Here is a 15555-nt window from a genome sequence, read left to right on the forward strand (position 1 = left end):
CCTATGTATTATAAACCCACTACAGTTGAATCCTCTGCATCACCTTTTTTTGCAGGATGAAAAAAAGACCCAGTTAAGCAGTATTTTCCTTTCATAACTGTTTAACTCACAGAAACACTTTTTCCTCCTTAGTTTCAATTAAATGCTTTGCAGGCAGTCTTCCTGCTGGACCCTATGTATGTTCAGAGCAGCATCCATCCTCACCGACAGTGTTTTTAAGGCATGTGATCTGTGGAGGACAGCAGATTGATCTGACTGAGAAAGCTATGTGCCTCCCTGGAAAGGGCCTCACGAAAACAAGTAGGCCACAACTTGTCAGTCCTGAGTAGGTACAACCTTCTGGGCAAAGTGGCAGGGACAGACAAGAAGAGCCTGTCATTCACCATCAGTTTCTGACGCTTTGTCCCTAAGATTCACGTTGAATTTATAACATAAATTGCTGAAGTCCCAATTACGTTTCACCCCGTGCTATTTCTGAATACTAACATGCTAATTAACTCTGTTCTCCTGACATACTATAAACACTACTGGAAGAGGAGATGTTTAAAAAAGTTTAGATTTAAGCAAAATTTGTATTGTTACTGCCTTATTCCACACGTACACTTTACTTCCCCCTTCTACTCCTTCCAGCTAGAGCAGGTATTCTGGATTTGTTTCTCCAATGGCATTTCGATTAGCAGGCTTTCAGATTTTATAAAGAAATCATTTCAGCTACAATAAACATACCAATTTATGAGAATAATAGCACAGAACTAATAAGGAAAGAGTTTGTTCTATATTTTAAATTAAATTAATCTTCCAGAATAACAGAGTTCCACTGGAGATTATGTGCTGAAAGAATAAGGAGATATTTTTCCACCATTTTATAGTAATTGTTTGGGGGTTGGGTTTTTTTAAATCATTAAAACATGTTTTTGAGTGAGAATGTTCACTTAAAAAGTTCTACTTAGACCATAATCAGACAACCAAGTGCTACCAGAGGAAAAATCCTGTCTAGGAATTCGAAACCATATTTATGCATGCATTCTCTTTACCCAGTGGATTGGGAAGAGTCAACATAAACTATCACTAAATCAATCTGGGATTGCTCATATTCCAAAAGAGGCACTTCTAACCATCCCTGCCCCTCCTCAAGGTATGCACTCATGTTTTAAGCACTAGCTTTGGAAATCACACACATTGTGTACCAACTCCTCTGTGGAGTTAAAAGTCTAAGCCTCCTAGCAATGAAAGCTATATTTTCAACTGAAACAGTAAGGGTCACCTGGAACAGTAAGCCACTTTTCCTGGCAAAAAAAAACTTCATATCAACAAGAGCTTACTGTAAAACTGTTGCACTAAGCAACTCAAAATGGTGCTCTAAAGCCTGCACATTTAAGCTGAGCCTAAGAATGAATACACAATATAAAATGCCTGGCAACATCCGTAGCTCGACTTTTGTTACCCTATAGTCTAAGTATCTTTATCAGAACTCATGCATTTATCTTCACTGAAACCTACAATCCTGTGCTAAAAAGACACACTGAAATCATCTAGGAAAGGAAATAATGACCAGGCAATTCTTCATCTTCTAAAAGATATTCAAAAGTAGCAGTAGCTGTGCTCATCTTCACAGAAAATTATTAAAAGAAATTGCCTATAAAGAGAAGGAAATCTCCTTCATTATACCCAAGAAAATACAGAACACACCATAAGGTTACAGCCTAAAAAGGTAGGGCTGAGAGATGAAAGAATCCTGTATTATTACAGAATCACAGAATCATTTAGTTTGGATAAGATCTTTGAGATCATTGAGCCAAACCATCAACCTAACACTGCCAAGTCCACCATTAAAGCATGTTATTAAGACTACATTTACACCTCCAGCGATAGGGATTCAACCACTTCACTGGGCAGCCTGTTCCAGTATTAGACAACCCTTTCACTAGAGAATTTTTTTCCTGATGTCTAAACCAAACCTGGTGCAACTTTAGGCCATTTCCTACTGTCCTGTCAATTCACAGTGGGGAAAAGAGACCAACTTCCACCTCACTACAAGCTACTTTCAGGTAGTTGTAGAGACCAATGTCTTTTATGTAGTGAGGGACCCAAAATTGAACACAGTATTTGAGATGTGGCCTCAGCAGTGCCATGCACAGGGGTATGATCTCTTCCCTAATTCTGCTGGCCAGGATGCTGTTGGCCCTCTTGGCAGTCTGGGCATACTGCTGGCTCATATTCAGCCAGCTGATCTCAGAATTATTCTTAACTATTTTTTTAAAATCAAATTATTAATAGAAGAAAGCACAATAATGTCCTTAAGATTTCAGATTTCACCTTTCCATATATTGGGCTAACTATATTAGATGAATGGAGCCAAGCTTCCTCTTAAATGCTCACTCTCTGGCACACTGATTCATGCACTCTATCAAGTGTCCAACTAGGTGTAAAAAAATTGCTGATCAAAAAAATCTATAAAGCAACCGATTTTCATTTTAATCAATTAATTCTCTCTCCTCTTCACCAATTTGTAGATAGACAAATAATTACTACTATTGAATAATTAGGAAAACCTCTCACTAGTAGTCCATGGTAATTTAACACATCCCCTATCCAAGCCAAGAACTCATATTGTATGTGAGAAAGAATGAAATATGAGATGCATACAGTGCTCAAGATATAGGATAATCATCATTAAAAACCCAGACATTGAGCATGAAGCCAGCAATTCCAATCCTCTAAGTTCTCTATGAAAATGTAACCATGTGTAGCTAGTCAAAATCCATCTTATCTCCTCATTCTCTTAACATACAGACATAGAAAAACTTAAACACCAGCTACAGTTTTACAGTCCTTCACTCACTCAAGTGATACTTAATCTGGTGATAGGCCTTGCTGATACAAATGAAGCTATTACTGTGAGTTAAGCACACAACGAAAAAGGCTGCAAGTTCCAAATGAAAAATACTTTTGGTAGAACCAAATAAAGCAAATTCATTTAGATGTACAGAGGCAGGTTGCTGGAGCAGGAGCTCAAGCATTTGCAGGAAATTAAATTAGAAATTAACTGGATTTATTTACCATCTACAGATGTCTACAGCAAGAAATCTGCCTGAAACATTCCATTTCTGTTCTCAGATAGAGAGGTAAAAGTACATTTTAAAATATCTCTTCAGCATAAATGGAGTATAAAATTGAAAACAGTCTCTTGCACATCATAAATAAGTAGTCCAAAGAGGAAGTGCTACCCAAGACTATGCATATGCACAGAATTGAGGAAATTTATGAGAAAACCCACATGAGAAGGAAAATTTATTTCTTGGATTTAGAATACTCTGGATGAGTTAAACACTTTATATTAAATCGAGGTTCAGTGAACCAGCACAGCTACTCACTATATATAGTATGTCTTAGTGGCTTAAAACTGAATAGTCTTAATCAGTGTATTTGCTCTATTCCACAAGCAGCAGAAATAAATACTGGACAAGTTATGGTTAAAGAATGTACCATGCCCATATACAAACTGGATCCTTGTGTAATAGTGGCAACTCTGTAGAACACATGGAAAATATAAAGGATACAGAGCAGGTTTCAGAAATACGGAGTTAATATGTCCAACAGCAAAACTGGAAAAGGTTTCATAAAAATGCTAAAGAACTGAAGCTCTGGAAAACATGACTAAACTGGCTGACTCTCTCACAGGTAAACTCCACTTCTGTGCTCAAGTATTTTTCATGTTGTTATGGTATGACTTCTTAAACTCAAAAACTGGCAAGTAGTTTAGAGAAAGAGCAGTTTTGTGGTCAAATTAAATTATACAATGCGCTCCTTTTACATTATTTTGTTCCCTCCTCTGCTCCTACCCTCCTGTATTAATTCAAAGCTCTTCTGAATCATGAGAGAAGTTCTTCACCATTTCCTTCCTGCTCCCTGTTTCAGTGTTTTCTAATGAAAGACTTCAGAGTTCACTGAAGAGAGAACTAAAGGTTATCATAGTACACTGCCAACATCTGAAAAAAAACATTCTACTAGAAGATAATTCATCAAGAAACAAGAGGTAGCTGCTGCAAATTAATGTGCTAATTTAAACTAGAGCTAATAGAAATAATAAAATGCCAATAAATAAATAATACACCAGCTAAGTAGCAGGGAATAAGTGCCTAGCATTTATGAATGCTTATGCATCCATAACCACTTTCTGGTAGAACATCTTTTTAGAAGTGATTGAAAGCAACATTATATTTGAAGTTCTTGGAGAGAAACAGAATAAAATGCTAAGAGTTGGTAAGAAAGAAGTCTTTCGTTATAAGTTTAGTTATTATCTAACTGCATGTCCTTACAAATTGTGATGTCAAGATTTCATGAGCAGGTAGTAATCACACCACTGGCACACTTCACCATATCTTGAGCAGAACTGATGAGGCATTCACCTACGCTCTGAAGTTTCCTGGTGTGGAAAGGCACTTAATCACTGCTTAGACAAAACTACATAATTCCAGATGGGAATTCAATTCCATGTAAACTCCTGAAAGCATCCTACCTATTCGTATGCTTAGATCACAACTGACAACCCTGACAGTGTATCTAGTGTCCTTACTGACAAGTCACTTTTACTCATGCACACAAGAAAAAAAGAAAAGGTATTTACTTTTCTTTTGCACAATGTACAGGGGAAAAAATATTGAAGGAAGCATAAAACCTAGCACCAGGTAGCCTGACCATCACTTTCTAAGGCTATGGTACCAAGAAATTCTGGCTAAAATCTGGTAATAATGGATTCCAGGATTTCTAGATATAATTTGTAATAACTGGCTAAATAGCAGAGACCTTGAAGGAATGCTAAAATCACACTCTCAAGGTCGTCTGGAAAGAACAGGGTTCGTGCAATTAACAAGATTCATTAGAGTAGACAGAATACAGTGTACCTTTATATACAATTTGCAGTAAGCAAGCTAGACAAGTCAAAAATTATAAATAACAGCTTTTTTTCATACATATGCACATGCAGATTTCATAATGGAAAAGCAGCTCTTCCTCAATACCTGTTGGAAGTGTTGAAACAAAATGTGCTTTATATATAAAGGTGGGTTTTCTGTTTGCTTGAGGAGGTGATGTTATTTCTTTGGTGGGTTATTTTTAACACATAAATAAACTATCCTCGAGCTAAATACTTCCATAAACACAGACTCAGGTGATTCATAGCTTAATCTTAGAGGAAACTCTACCATACAACATTGTCTGTCTCAGTAAATGTCAAGCAAATTTATATTTGCAATTTATCTCTTTAATATTTAAAGATAGCTTCTCAGCTTTGATGTTTTAAGGCCATGCAGAACTATCTTTCACACTGGGAGATGAACAGCTCCATACAATCCTTTTAAGCTCAAATGCACCATCAGCCAGCTATCACTCAATTACACGCAAGGTATGTATACATTTTCACCTGTTTTAGTTAACCACACAGTAAGTTACCTTGAGTACTTTCATCAATGTGTGTATACCCAGAAGGTATGACCTGCTCTCAGTGTCTGACAGCTACCATAACAATGTCATCTTCTAAACAAGAGTACACCTGAAACAGAATGACAACTGATACTACTGTAGATACTACACCTCATGTGGGAAGCCTAACTATTCCCCAAGAACACAAAGTTTCCTGAGATCCAGGATGGCTGTTGGCTGTCACCTGGGGATGACAGCATTTAAGACATAAAAAGAAAGCTGTGTTCAACACAACTGCAGTAATTTAGCTTACCTAATGACAGCAAAGGCTAAAATGTTGTATCCTCTCTCCTGACACTCTTAGCATTCGTGTTCACGCACAGTACCTTTGTTAAACTTAAAGGATGTACACAGGCTATGCTTTTATAAAGTTCTCCCATTTTTTAAAATTTTATATAGATATTTATAAGGTACCCTAAAAATAAATCCAACCTCTTGTGGCTTTCCAGCAAACTCACCTGTGTCACAAACCCAAAGTGATGAGAAAGACTGTGGCTATCCTATAAACGCAGCAGTTACGAACACGCTGCAGCCATCAGAACAAATTCTCTGGCAAGAAGAATGTGCTGGAGCAGATGCCAGGGAAGAAGGCTACCAGACAGGATGTGGCCAAGACCTAAGATGTCTTACCATTTTAAAACAAAAATTCGGTGAACAGTGAGTTTGCCAAGGCAGGCAGAAACTGACTCTGGAATACAGGACCACATTCAATTAAATTCAAGTGTTACAGTCCACTCTCAGGTGTATATAAAAAAGACATCCAGAATTTATATGTAGGAAACCAAAGCTAAAATGAGAAGAGAGCAGTAGCAAAATACACGTGCCTTTGCTCTGTGACTAGCAGAGCAAGATCGGAAAGACTTCAGATAACAATAGTCATTAAACCAGACTCCTGCTGAAAAATGCTAGATCAAGTGTCACAGAAGTAGGATTCTTTAAAAACTGGTCCTGACTATGAGACTAAATATTAAGGAAAAACCACTAAGAAAACAAACAAAAGCAAATGAGGTAGAAATTGTGACTGAAATTAATTAAGAAAAGGGGGGGAGGGAATTAAAAGAAAAAAAATCAGAAGAATGAAACAGTAAGAAAAATCAAAGGAAAAATTTGAACACAGCCATCAAGTACAAAACCCTTTATCTAGACCCTTTCAATGTAGGGAAGGCAGAGTTCAGTCTGCTTCCAGACCTTTGCTTATTCTCTTCAGCCATGAAAACAGCCAAAAAGAAAGAAATTTTTATCTATTATATGCAGTAAATCCTTGTACTTGTGCTGGCAATTAGATAGAACAAGCGCACAGATTGGTAATGGAAACACTGAATTTTTTTACTGTTGCATTGCAGAGATTCAGGACTGAAGTCTCACTTTCTATACCTGTGTGACAAGTGAAACCAAATCTATTAAATGAAAGTCATTGTGTCAGGCAGTCACAGAAGCAATAAGACTCTCGTAAGACCCAACAAGAATTGATAGTTTCTTTAGCTGACATTTCAGTACAATTTGTTACTAGCTTATAATGGAATCTCTATATTAAAATAAAAATTAGTATACATCCACAGGATTATTAAATGTGACCTGAATGCTGAGAACTAATCTTCCTTTGAAATTTAGAAGGCAACTTTTCTGAAGTGACAGCCCACAAGTTAAAGCATTAAATTATGTCAAAGTAAGCATAGCTTCCAGTTACAAGTTTTGAACCTTTCCCTGGAAAACCAGTGTACTTTACCTCATTGAAGTTATTAGTGTTATTAAGGAAGCAATACAAAACTGGTGAGCAAGTATCCATAGTTTGTTACTTGCACTGGATCTCCAGAAGAAACTAGATGCTGACAATGCCAGCACTAGCTTCCAGCAGGTTTGTTGGCATTTTTTGTTTTACAGCAAACAGTTAAAAGTTACATTTCATTCAGATACATTCCAAGACTTCCTACTTTTCCTCAAGAGCAATCACTACACTCATCCATAGTAGCGCAGAATTGTTCTCAAAAATCTCTTGGAAAGGTGATCTGCTGAACCACAGTAATAAAAAAAACAGAAACATAACCCCTTGTATGGAGGAACTTCTGAAGATTCACACTTAGGTTCATATTCCTGTCACTCTCCAGACAAAAGTAAACTTAATGTGCAGTAAAGGAGTGTGACCAAGTGGCTTCCTGGAGCTCTTGAGGAAGGGATTTGTCACGCAGACCTCGTCACACTCCAGAAGCTACATTAGAACAAAGCAGTCCTGCCCTTCTGATTGCAGAAATCTGACAGCTAGCAAATCCATGTAAGAAGAAATTCACATGTACTTTGCTGTTCCTAGCTTTTGCCCGTCAGTATGTATAGAGCATGTGAAGTTGCTCTATACATCGGGCCATACATCCAAAAAAAGATGTGCTTCCTTCTTTCTTACCTTTTCCTCTCTCAAGAGCCACATAAAACACCTTTGGCACTGAGGCATTCTTCCAGCTCACAAAAACTGATTGTAACTATCCTCAGTGTCAGTCAACACATTCCTGACCTCCAAGAAAGATTACCAAACTTCTCAATGGACAAAACAAAGTGTTTTTACAGCATTCATTCAGGATTAATAAAAATAAAGCTCCTTTTTTTTCAGACAAGAGCCTGCTAGGAATTTAAAGACCACTCTAGTTATAAATGGTAATAGCTCCCACATTTTAAGATACTTTTTTGACAAATACAAGCAAATGCCAGAAAAACACAAAACAAAACAACTTGTAAGCCTTATGTTCTTCAAAGTTTTTTTTCTTATTGTATTTTTACCTTTGATTTTGCAGTTTCGATAATATTTGAGAGGTCCCTTTAGTCTACATGCATCCAGGAACATCCTCAGCAGATCTTGTTTCCCATGCAAGTGACTAATGCAGTAAAAAAGATACAGAACTTAGGAAAACAAAGTGAAATAAAGCATGAAATTTTAAAAATTACTCTGAAGATGAAAGCAATATGCCTGTATGTGATCAGATGTTCAACTAGCAATCCAGGCCATCACTCCAAATGACCTTCTGCCTTTGACGGCATCCCAAACTTCCCTAATTACACACTCCTTCCTTGCAATTACTACAGACTCCCTGCTGACCTTCTAACCTCACTTTGCCATTTGCATCCCTGAACTCAGGGCATGCTCTTAAACATAACACAACAAAGCTGCACACAGGGTGTCAGGAGCCATTAAGTAATGCTCCATGGGTACTCTAGGCCATACATGCTCTTGACACACTCAGACTTTCACCCTTAAATGAGGGTGAAAAGGGAAAGCAGAGCTTGAGGGGGAGAACACTTTCAACTAGGGAATGCAAGAAATTAAAAAACATAAGTAGGATTGAAGCTGTGAATGAAGGTGGTGCAGAGCTTGGGGACAGATCCAAGTACCTGGTTTAACTTCAGACCACTCAGGCACATCTTCAGAGCAATTTTTAAAATTCCACTGTTAAGTTTTGTGTACCTTTTCATCTACGTCCAAGTGTTTTTCTCCTCCCTGGCTTTCACAGCATTGGTCTACAGCAACTGCCTTCAACACAAAACTTTAAGATAAAATTATACTTACTGGTTCAATGCAATCACTTTCATTTCCATTTCCATACAGCAAGCTCAAGCTCAGTATTGAGGAAAATGGATCCAAACAAAAATGGGCTTTTACTTAAACATAATACAGGGCTCAAGTCACTATTCTAGTTTCTACTGTCTCACTCACAACAAATAGTATCTTACTTTGGCAGCTGTCCCACTTAAACCATGGCATGTGTTGATAATACTGCTCAATAAAAGAGCAGCAACCACCTGGCTTATTTTTGCAGGTACATTTGTCAAATGCACAAAGCTATGAAATTTTAAAAACCTTGAGAAAACATCTTTTTTTCTAACTTTTGAGTCTAGTCTCTCCTGGGAGTGCCAAATGCATTTAGTGAGGACAAGAGCTCACAGAAAAAGCCCACCTGGCCTGTAGCTCCCTCCTTTCACAGGCATTCTTCTCTTGACTCCAAAAAAGTGAACCCTGGCAGTCACATGAAAAATTGAACTTTTACTCTGAATCCACAAGGATGAAAAGGAACTTTAGTCTTAAGGCTCTGAGTCAGGCTGAGTATACTCTGTGCAGATAGAGCAACCAGCTAGGTATGACTGCTTCTTCATCCCCACACAACCACTCCCTGGGCCTCTCCCATACAAAGTGCACCAGCATCCATGAAAGGCTCTTCTTCCTTTCCTGAAAACCTCACCAGCTTCATTAGAAGGGGGAAAGCAACCATTAACACTGGATACACTACATATCCTCCACAAGCTGTATCTGCCGGGGCAGAAAGTAAACTGAGCAAAGAAGGTCCCAAGAGATCTAGAACAGCAAGGCCTCAGATTAGGCACTCTTGTCAGCTGAGCAGTGACTGAGCACATGAAGTCCAGTTGGAAGCTACAGTAAAAGTTCTACAAGGTTCAGCTAGAAAAGTCTCAGTTTAAAGGCGATCGAGGGCTTCTGAGTAGAAGCACAAGTGACGCAGACCAACGGATAGACAGGCAAGAGAAGCAAGACGTTCAGATTACTATGAAGAAAAGGGTCTCATGCTGAAGTTTGAGAACTGATCAATAATAGGTAGTTAAAACAATTTTCAAATGTAGTAGGTGAATATTTTTCATTAAAATTATTTTCAGTGCGTGTGGTCCCCCTCAGTAACAGAAAATTATGGTTCACAGGGACTCTAAAATTAAAACACATAAAAAACTGCAAAAAGAGACAATAGTTTTAAAATGTCTCGTAGTTACTCTGTAAAGTAGGACACCAGAGCCACAAAGATGATTATGAGACTGGAGCATATCTCTCACAAGGGCAGGCTGAGAGACCAGGGACTCTTTAGACTGGAAAAAAGTCTGATGAGAGGGGATTTTATAAATGCATATAAATACCTAAAGAGCGGAGGTCATGAGGATGGAGCTGGGCTCTTTTCAGTGGTGTCCAGTGATAGGACAAGCAGTACAACACAGGTTTCACTTGAAACTTCTTTACTTTGAGGATGATGAAGCACTGAAACAGGCTATCTGGAGAGGTTAAGGAATCTCTTCTAGACATTTTCAAAACCCACCTAGATGCATTCATGTGCAGCCTGATCTAGGTGAATCTGTGTTAGCAGGGAAGAGTGGACTAGGTGATCTCCAGTGGTCACTTTCATCCCCTACCATTCTGTGACACTACTCTCAAAGCCATGGTATATAAGCATCTAATAAACATGAAAAAAAAACACATATACTTGTGATTCCTCCTCTTCCCTGCTCCAAGTCAGTGCAGCATTTTGCATCAGGAATGGTGTGGTCAGCAGGAGCAGGGAGGTCATTCTGCCCCTCTACTCTGCACTGCTTAGACCACACCTTGAGTACTGTGTTCAGTTCTGGGCCACCCAGTTTAGGAAGGACACTGAGATGCTTGAGCGTGTCCAGAGAAGGGCGACGAGGCTGGTGAGAGGTCTCGAGCACATGCCCCAGTCATTGGACACTGGAATGGGCTGCCCGGGGAGGTGGTGGAGTCGCCGTCCCTGGGGCTGTTCAAGGCAGGGTTGGATGTGGCACTTGGTGCCATGGTCTAGCCTTGAGCTCTGTGGTAAAGGGTTGGACTTGATGATCTGTGAGGTCTCTTCCAACCTTGGTGATACTGTGATACTGTGATACTGTCTTTTGGTAGAAGTTAGTATTGGGTTTTATATAATGCAGACAAGAACCACTGCCAGCTGTTTGTAAAGCAAGATATACTGGCAAAACTTAGATGAATGTAGAATTACTGTTTTCAAATTATTTGTAGCCCAAGCCTAAAAATCTCAACCCAAAGAAAGGTGACATATAACCAAATATCCAAGAATAAGCACAAGACAGAGGTGTCTCCCTCAAGGACCAATTCTTTCTGATCTTCTTTTCCACTACATATATCATTTTCTTTTAATATGCATTGCACCCTCCTGCATGCATCCAGCCAGTACCATTCTAGTTTTCTAAAGGCTGTTAGAAAGAGATTAGAATACGAAGCTGGACCAGTTCCCTAAAATAAGTCTTGCACCTTTACTTTCCTAACTGCAAAAAACACAGAACAACTTCATCTTAAAGCCACCATAATCATTTGCTATTTCATATTTTTAGTCTGCATATCACACATACTTGTTCTCAACATTTCACAGAATTAAAAAAGTGATGTGGTTAAGCACTAGGTATCTGTCTTGCTTTTAGACACAAAGCCATAAAACATAGCAACGCAGTACAATTCTGCTGATAACATCTGCACGATGCTACTTCTTCATTATCATTTTGGATGACATAAGGGATGCTATCAAGGGATAAATAAAGAATGTCTATCAATGGAGTTTTGATCTGTTGCTCAACTGAGTTCTTAAAAAGTTACTCCCACTCGAGTTAGTGGGAATATGATTGGAGAGCACTGCAGCACATCAACTAGCATGACACACTTCTTCAGTATTGTAAAAGCAGAGGAAAAGAAATACTGGTTCTATCATCATCTGGAGTACCTCAAACACACAGTATCTATAACACTATGAACATAACTGAGGCCAACTAACAGCATCATTTTACCAAAACAATAGCTTACTGTATTTCTGTGGCATGGTTTTCCTCCACTGCAATGCTCTTGGTATCAGGAGTTATATCAACCAATTCTATCACAGGCAAGCAACGGATCCTTTGAAAGCAGCATTTGTGTGTCCCACCAAAAAAGTATCATCATGATTGCAAACTGCCGATGCCAAGGCATTTCATGACCAACTACTTGGATCGATGCCCAAGAATTTCCAGCTCAGATCTGCAAGCAACGGCATCCCTCTACAGAAGAATATGAATGGAGGCAGGAGTCAGCAGTAACCAACATGCTTACCAAGCCTCCGCAGACGCTGAAGACAGCCATGTGCGTCTCCTGTGCATTGACATGCCCACGGTAGAAACAGTGTCGCAAATCAGGGGAGGACTGCTTCTGCGAGGCGCCTACGTGGACCACAGTGTACTGAGCCGCAACGAAGCCTGCATCAGCACTCAAATTGAGCTGGAAGACCTGCCCGTATGCACTGAGCTGGTAATGCGTCCGGAAAGCAGCGGGCTCCAGTGGCGCCTCCAAACTCCTTTTCCTCCTGCTGAAGTGATGCGTGTGAGGGAAAACTTCTCCAAACTCGTTCACTCGGACAGGTGTGACGATTTCGTAGGAGGAGAGCTGCTTGACTAGGGTCTCTGCAACGGAAAACAAGAGACTCCGTCTAATGCAACAGCACAGAAGCAATCCTCACTCGCACTCAGACAGCTCCCGGCGTAGCACACTCTGTGCCAGCTGGGGTGCAGTGACGGGCGAAGGACGGGGGGCTCCGGCACTCCCGGATAGACTCCGCTGCTGCTGTTCAGCACCCATCACGCAGAACCCCGATACTGTCACGCCGCTGCCCCCGCACCGCGAGGGAATGCTCCCTCCTCTCCGCCCGGGAGAGCAGTGACCGCTCCGCAGGGCACGGCGCTTGCCGCAGGGCTGCCATCCCCGGGCAGCCGCCGCCTTTGTTGTCTCTTGTTTACCTTGTATCGGGTGGAAGCGGACTCCCCACGACTCGGTGACGAGCAGGGAGAGTGGGTAGAGCAGACCCGCCAGCCACCTCGCCACCCGCATGGCTCGCACAGCGGCGGGCGTGCCCGCTGCGCGCCCGGGCCGCTGCTTCAGCAGCCGCCGGCCGTCCGGGCCACCCCCACACGGCGCGGCTCTACCATGCTCCCCGCGCCCCTCTCCGCTGTCCCGCTGCTTTCTCCGCGCTCCCCTCACACGCCCGGTCCCGCGGCAAGCCGTGTCGCTCCCTCTCCTCCCAGCCCCTCGCCTCCGCTGCCCCAGCTCTCCCTCCGCCGCTGGGGTGGGCGAAGGCGGCCCTTCTCGGCCTTTCCTCCGCCTCCCTTGTCCCTGCCCCCGCCGCCGGCAGGGAAGCAAGAGGATGCCAGTCTGCCTTCAGGGGGTAGCCATCCCCGGACCCGCACATCAAAGCGGGCCCCGGGCCCCGGCCCGCCCCCGGGCAGGCGCTGCCCAATGGTGGAGGGTAGTCCGCGCCTACCTCCTCCCCTCGCACCGCCTGCCCGGGGCAGGCCGTCAGCATCCGCGGGGTGGGCACGGGCGCTGCGGGGGACCTTGGCGCCCCCTCCCGCTGTCTGTCAGGTTCTATGCCCACGTCTCAGCTGGCATTAAAGCCCAAGAGGAGTACCACTTAAAAAACTAAACAAAAAAAAAAAAACAACAAAAAACAAAACCAACAACAAAAAACTTTTGAGAAGCCTGGCAACACCGAATGCACCCTGCCGAGGGCAAAGGCTGCGAATATTACAGGTGTCCCTTCGAGCTCAATGGCTGAGAATATTCTAGGTGACCCTTCGAGCGCAGTGGCAGCCATGTGCACCCTGCCAGCTGCTTTCCCCTGCAAGTCAGCTCCAAAGGGAAGACGTTTCCACACACAGCCTCGAAAGAAGGAGATCTTCAAGTAAAGTCTGACACGATGTCGTGGACAGACTGGACTTGTTTTAACACTGGGTTCCCTGCTTAGATTGCTCTGTCCGGGCAAAGTCTTCATTAAATGAAGCAGCACTCAGGGAACCCTGCGCTCCTTGCGTGGAGCGTGTAAATTACCAATCTTACCCAAAACGAGTTGTCAGGAGGTTGTACTCTGGCGATCACTATGTGACTACAATGGTTCCTCTTCAGAAAAAGTAGGTGGTTCTCCCCCCCCCAGGTATTCCTTTTGTCTCCTCTTTATTAAGTACTCTGTCCCGATCTTTTCTTGTCTGCTTCAACAACACCTGTCAAACAGGGAATTTGAACGGAGCTGTTTATAATCTCCATGAGTACTGTGTTCAGTGCATTTGTCGATGGCTACACTAGTGGCCAAGTGTGGTGGTTTGGATGTTATCCACCCCCCTACACTTTTGAATTTGGCCCAGCTAACTCAGATGGGCTCCGGGAATATAAATGAAGCTATTTATTTACAGCAGCACAATATACAAGCAGCTATTTACAGTATATACAGTTATAGACAGAAATATACAAAGTAAAAAGTAATACAGAAACACAACTCCCCTCCCAGAAACCTGAGTCCCCAGGAGGGGCTCTCAACCACCCCAGCACCTCCCCCTGCCCCTCTCAACCTTACCCCAGTCCTGAGAAAGAATAGAGGTGCAGCCAAGAGGTTAAGGAGCAAGGTTAGTGGCAGCGAGGTTAATGAGATGTTGCTCAGTCTAAAGCCAAAAGCAGAGTGAGACAAAATGGAGAATGTTATCTAATGTTTACTTCTTGTTCCCATACTTCTCAGTGGGACTGTGAGAGAAGAGACACAACCATGTTTTCCTTTCATAGCCAATTATCTACTTTCTCTCACCAAAACATTCTAGCCTGCTTCAAACTAGCGCACTAAGGTAGCATGAACAACTTCAGAAGTGTTCAGAAGGTGCTTGTTGTATAGTTAGAGGGAACAGAATACACGGGGAGCTGAGCTCATCCAGCCTTTTCCTCTGTTTTTTGCTGAGGTACAAGTGGAGTCAGTGGCTGCGCTGCCAAAGGCATAACGGCCTGAAGGATGACCTTCAAGCTTGAAGTATTAAAGACTGGTTTTGTGATTTGACTCACAGTTTTATTGTTAAATCAGGTAACAATATTTTAGGAATCTTGTGAGGTAGAAACATAGTTGAAGGACATATTTACTTCTCCTGACATGAGGAAATGAGCTGATCAGACTTTCAGTGAAGGTGAGCAGTACTGGAAGAACCTGCACTGCTAGACTAAAGCCAGATATCCCCTGTCACAGTATCACAGTATCAACAAGGTTGGAAGAGACCTCATAAATCATCAAGTCCAACCCTTTACCACAGAGCTCAAGGCTAGACCATGGCACCAAGTGCCACGTCCAATCCTGCCTTGAACTGCCCCAGGGACGGCGACTCCACCACCTCCCCAGGCAGCCCATTCCAGTATCCAATGACTCTCTCAGTGAAGAACTTTCTCCTCACCTCGAGCCTAAATTTCCCCTGGCACAGCCTGAGGCTGTGTCCTCTCGTTCTGGTGCTGGCCACCTGAGAGAA

The 15555-nt window shown here is 42.0% G+C and overlaps 1 protein-coding gene across 8 annotated transcripts in view; it reads right to left on the minus strand.

Moving 5' to 3' along the window:
* Window positions 1-13453, minus strand: part of ADAMTS20 (ADAM metallopeptidase with thrombospondin type 1 motif 20) — a 95158-nt gene extending 81705 nt beyond the window's left edge. For 7 of the 8 annotated variants that reach the window (XM_064142204.1, XM_064142203.1, XM_064142209.1 and 4 more), the window contains exons 1-2: window positions 13024-13453; window positions 12344-12690 (exon numbers count right to left, since the gene is read on the minus strand). In XM_064142204.1, the coding sequence (XP_063998274.1) occupies window positions 12344-12690; window positions 13024-13114 (438 nt within the window). In that variant the 5' untranslated portion in view covers window positions 13115-13453. Of the gene's footprint in view, window positions 1-8247; window positions 8343-12343; window positions 12691-13023 lie in introns of those variants that run through there. The other variant, XM_064142210.1, reaches the window with a different exon arrangement.
* Window positions 13454-15555: the final 2102 nt, after the last annotated feature.

The sequence above is a fragment of the Pogoniulus pusillus genome, chromosome 4 (assembly GCF_015220805.1).
Source record: "Pogoniulus pusillus isolate bPogPus1 chromosome 4, bPogPus1.pri, whole genome shotgun sequence".
NCBI classification, from domain to species: Eukaryota; Metazoa; Chordata; class Aves; order Piciformes; family Lybiidae; genus Pogoniulus; species Pogoniulus pusillus.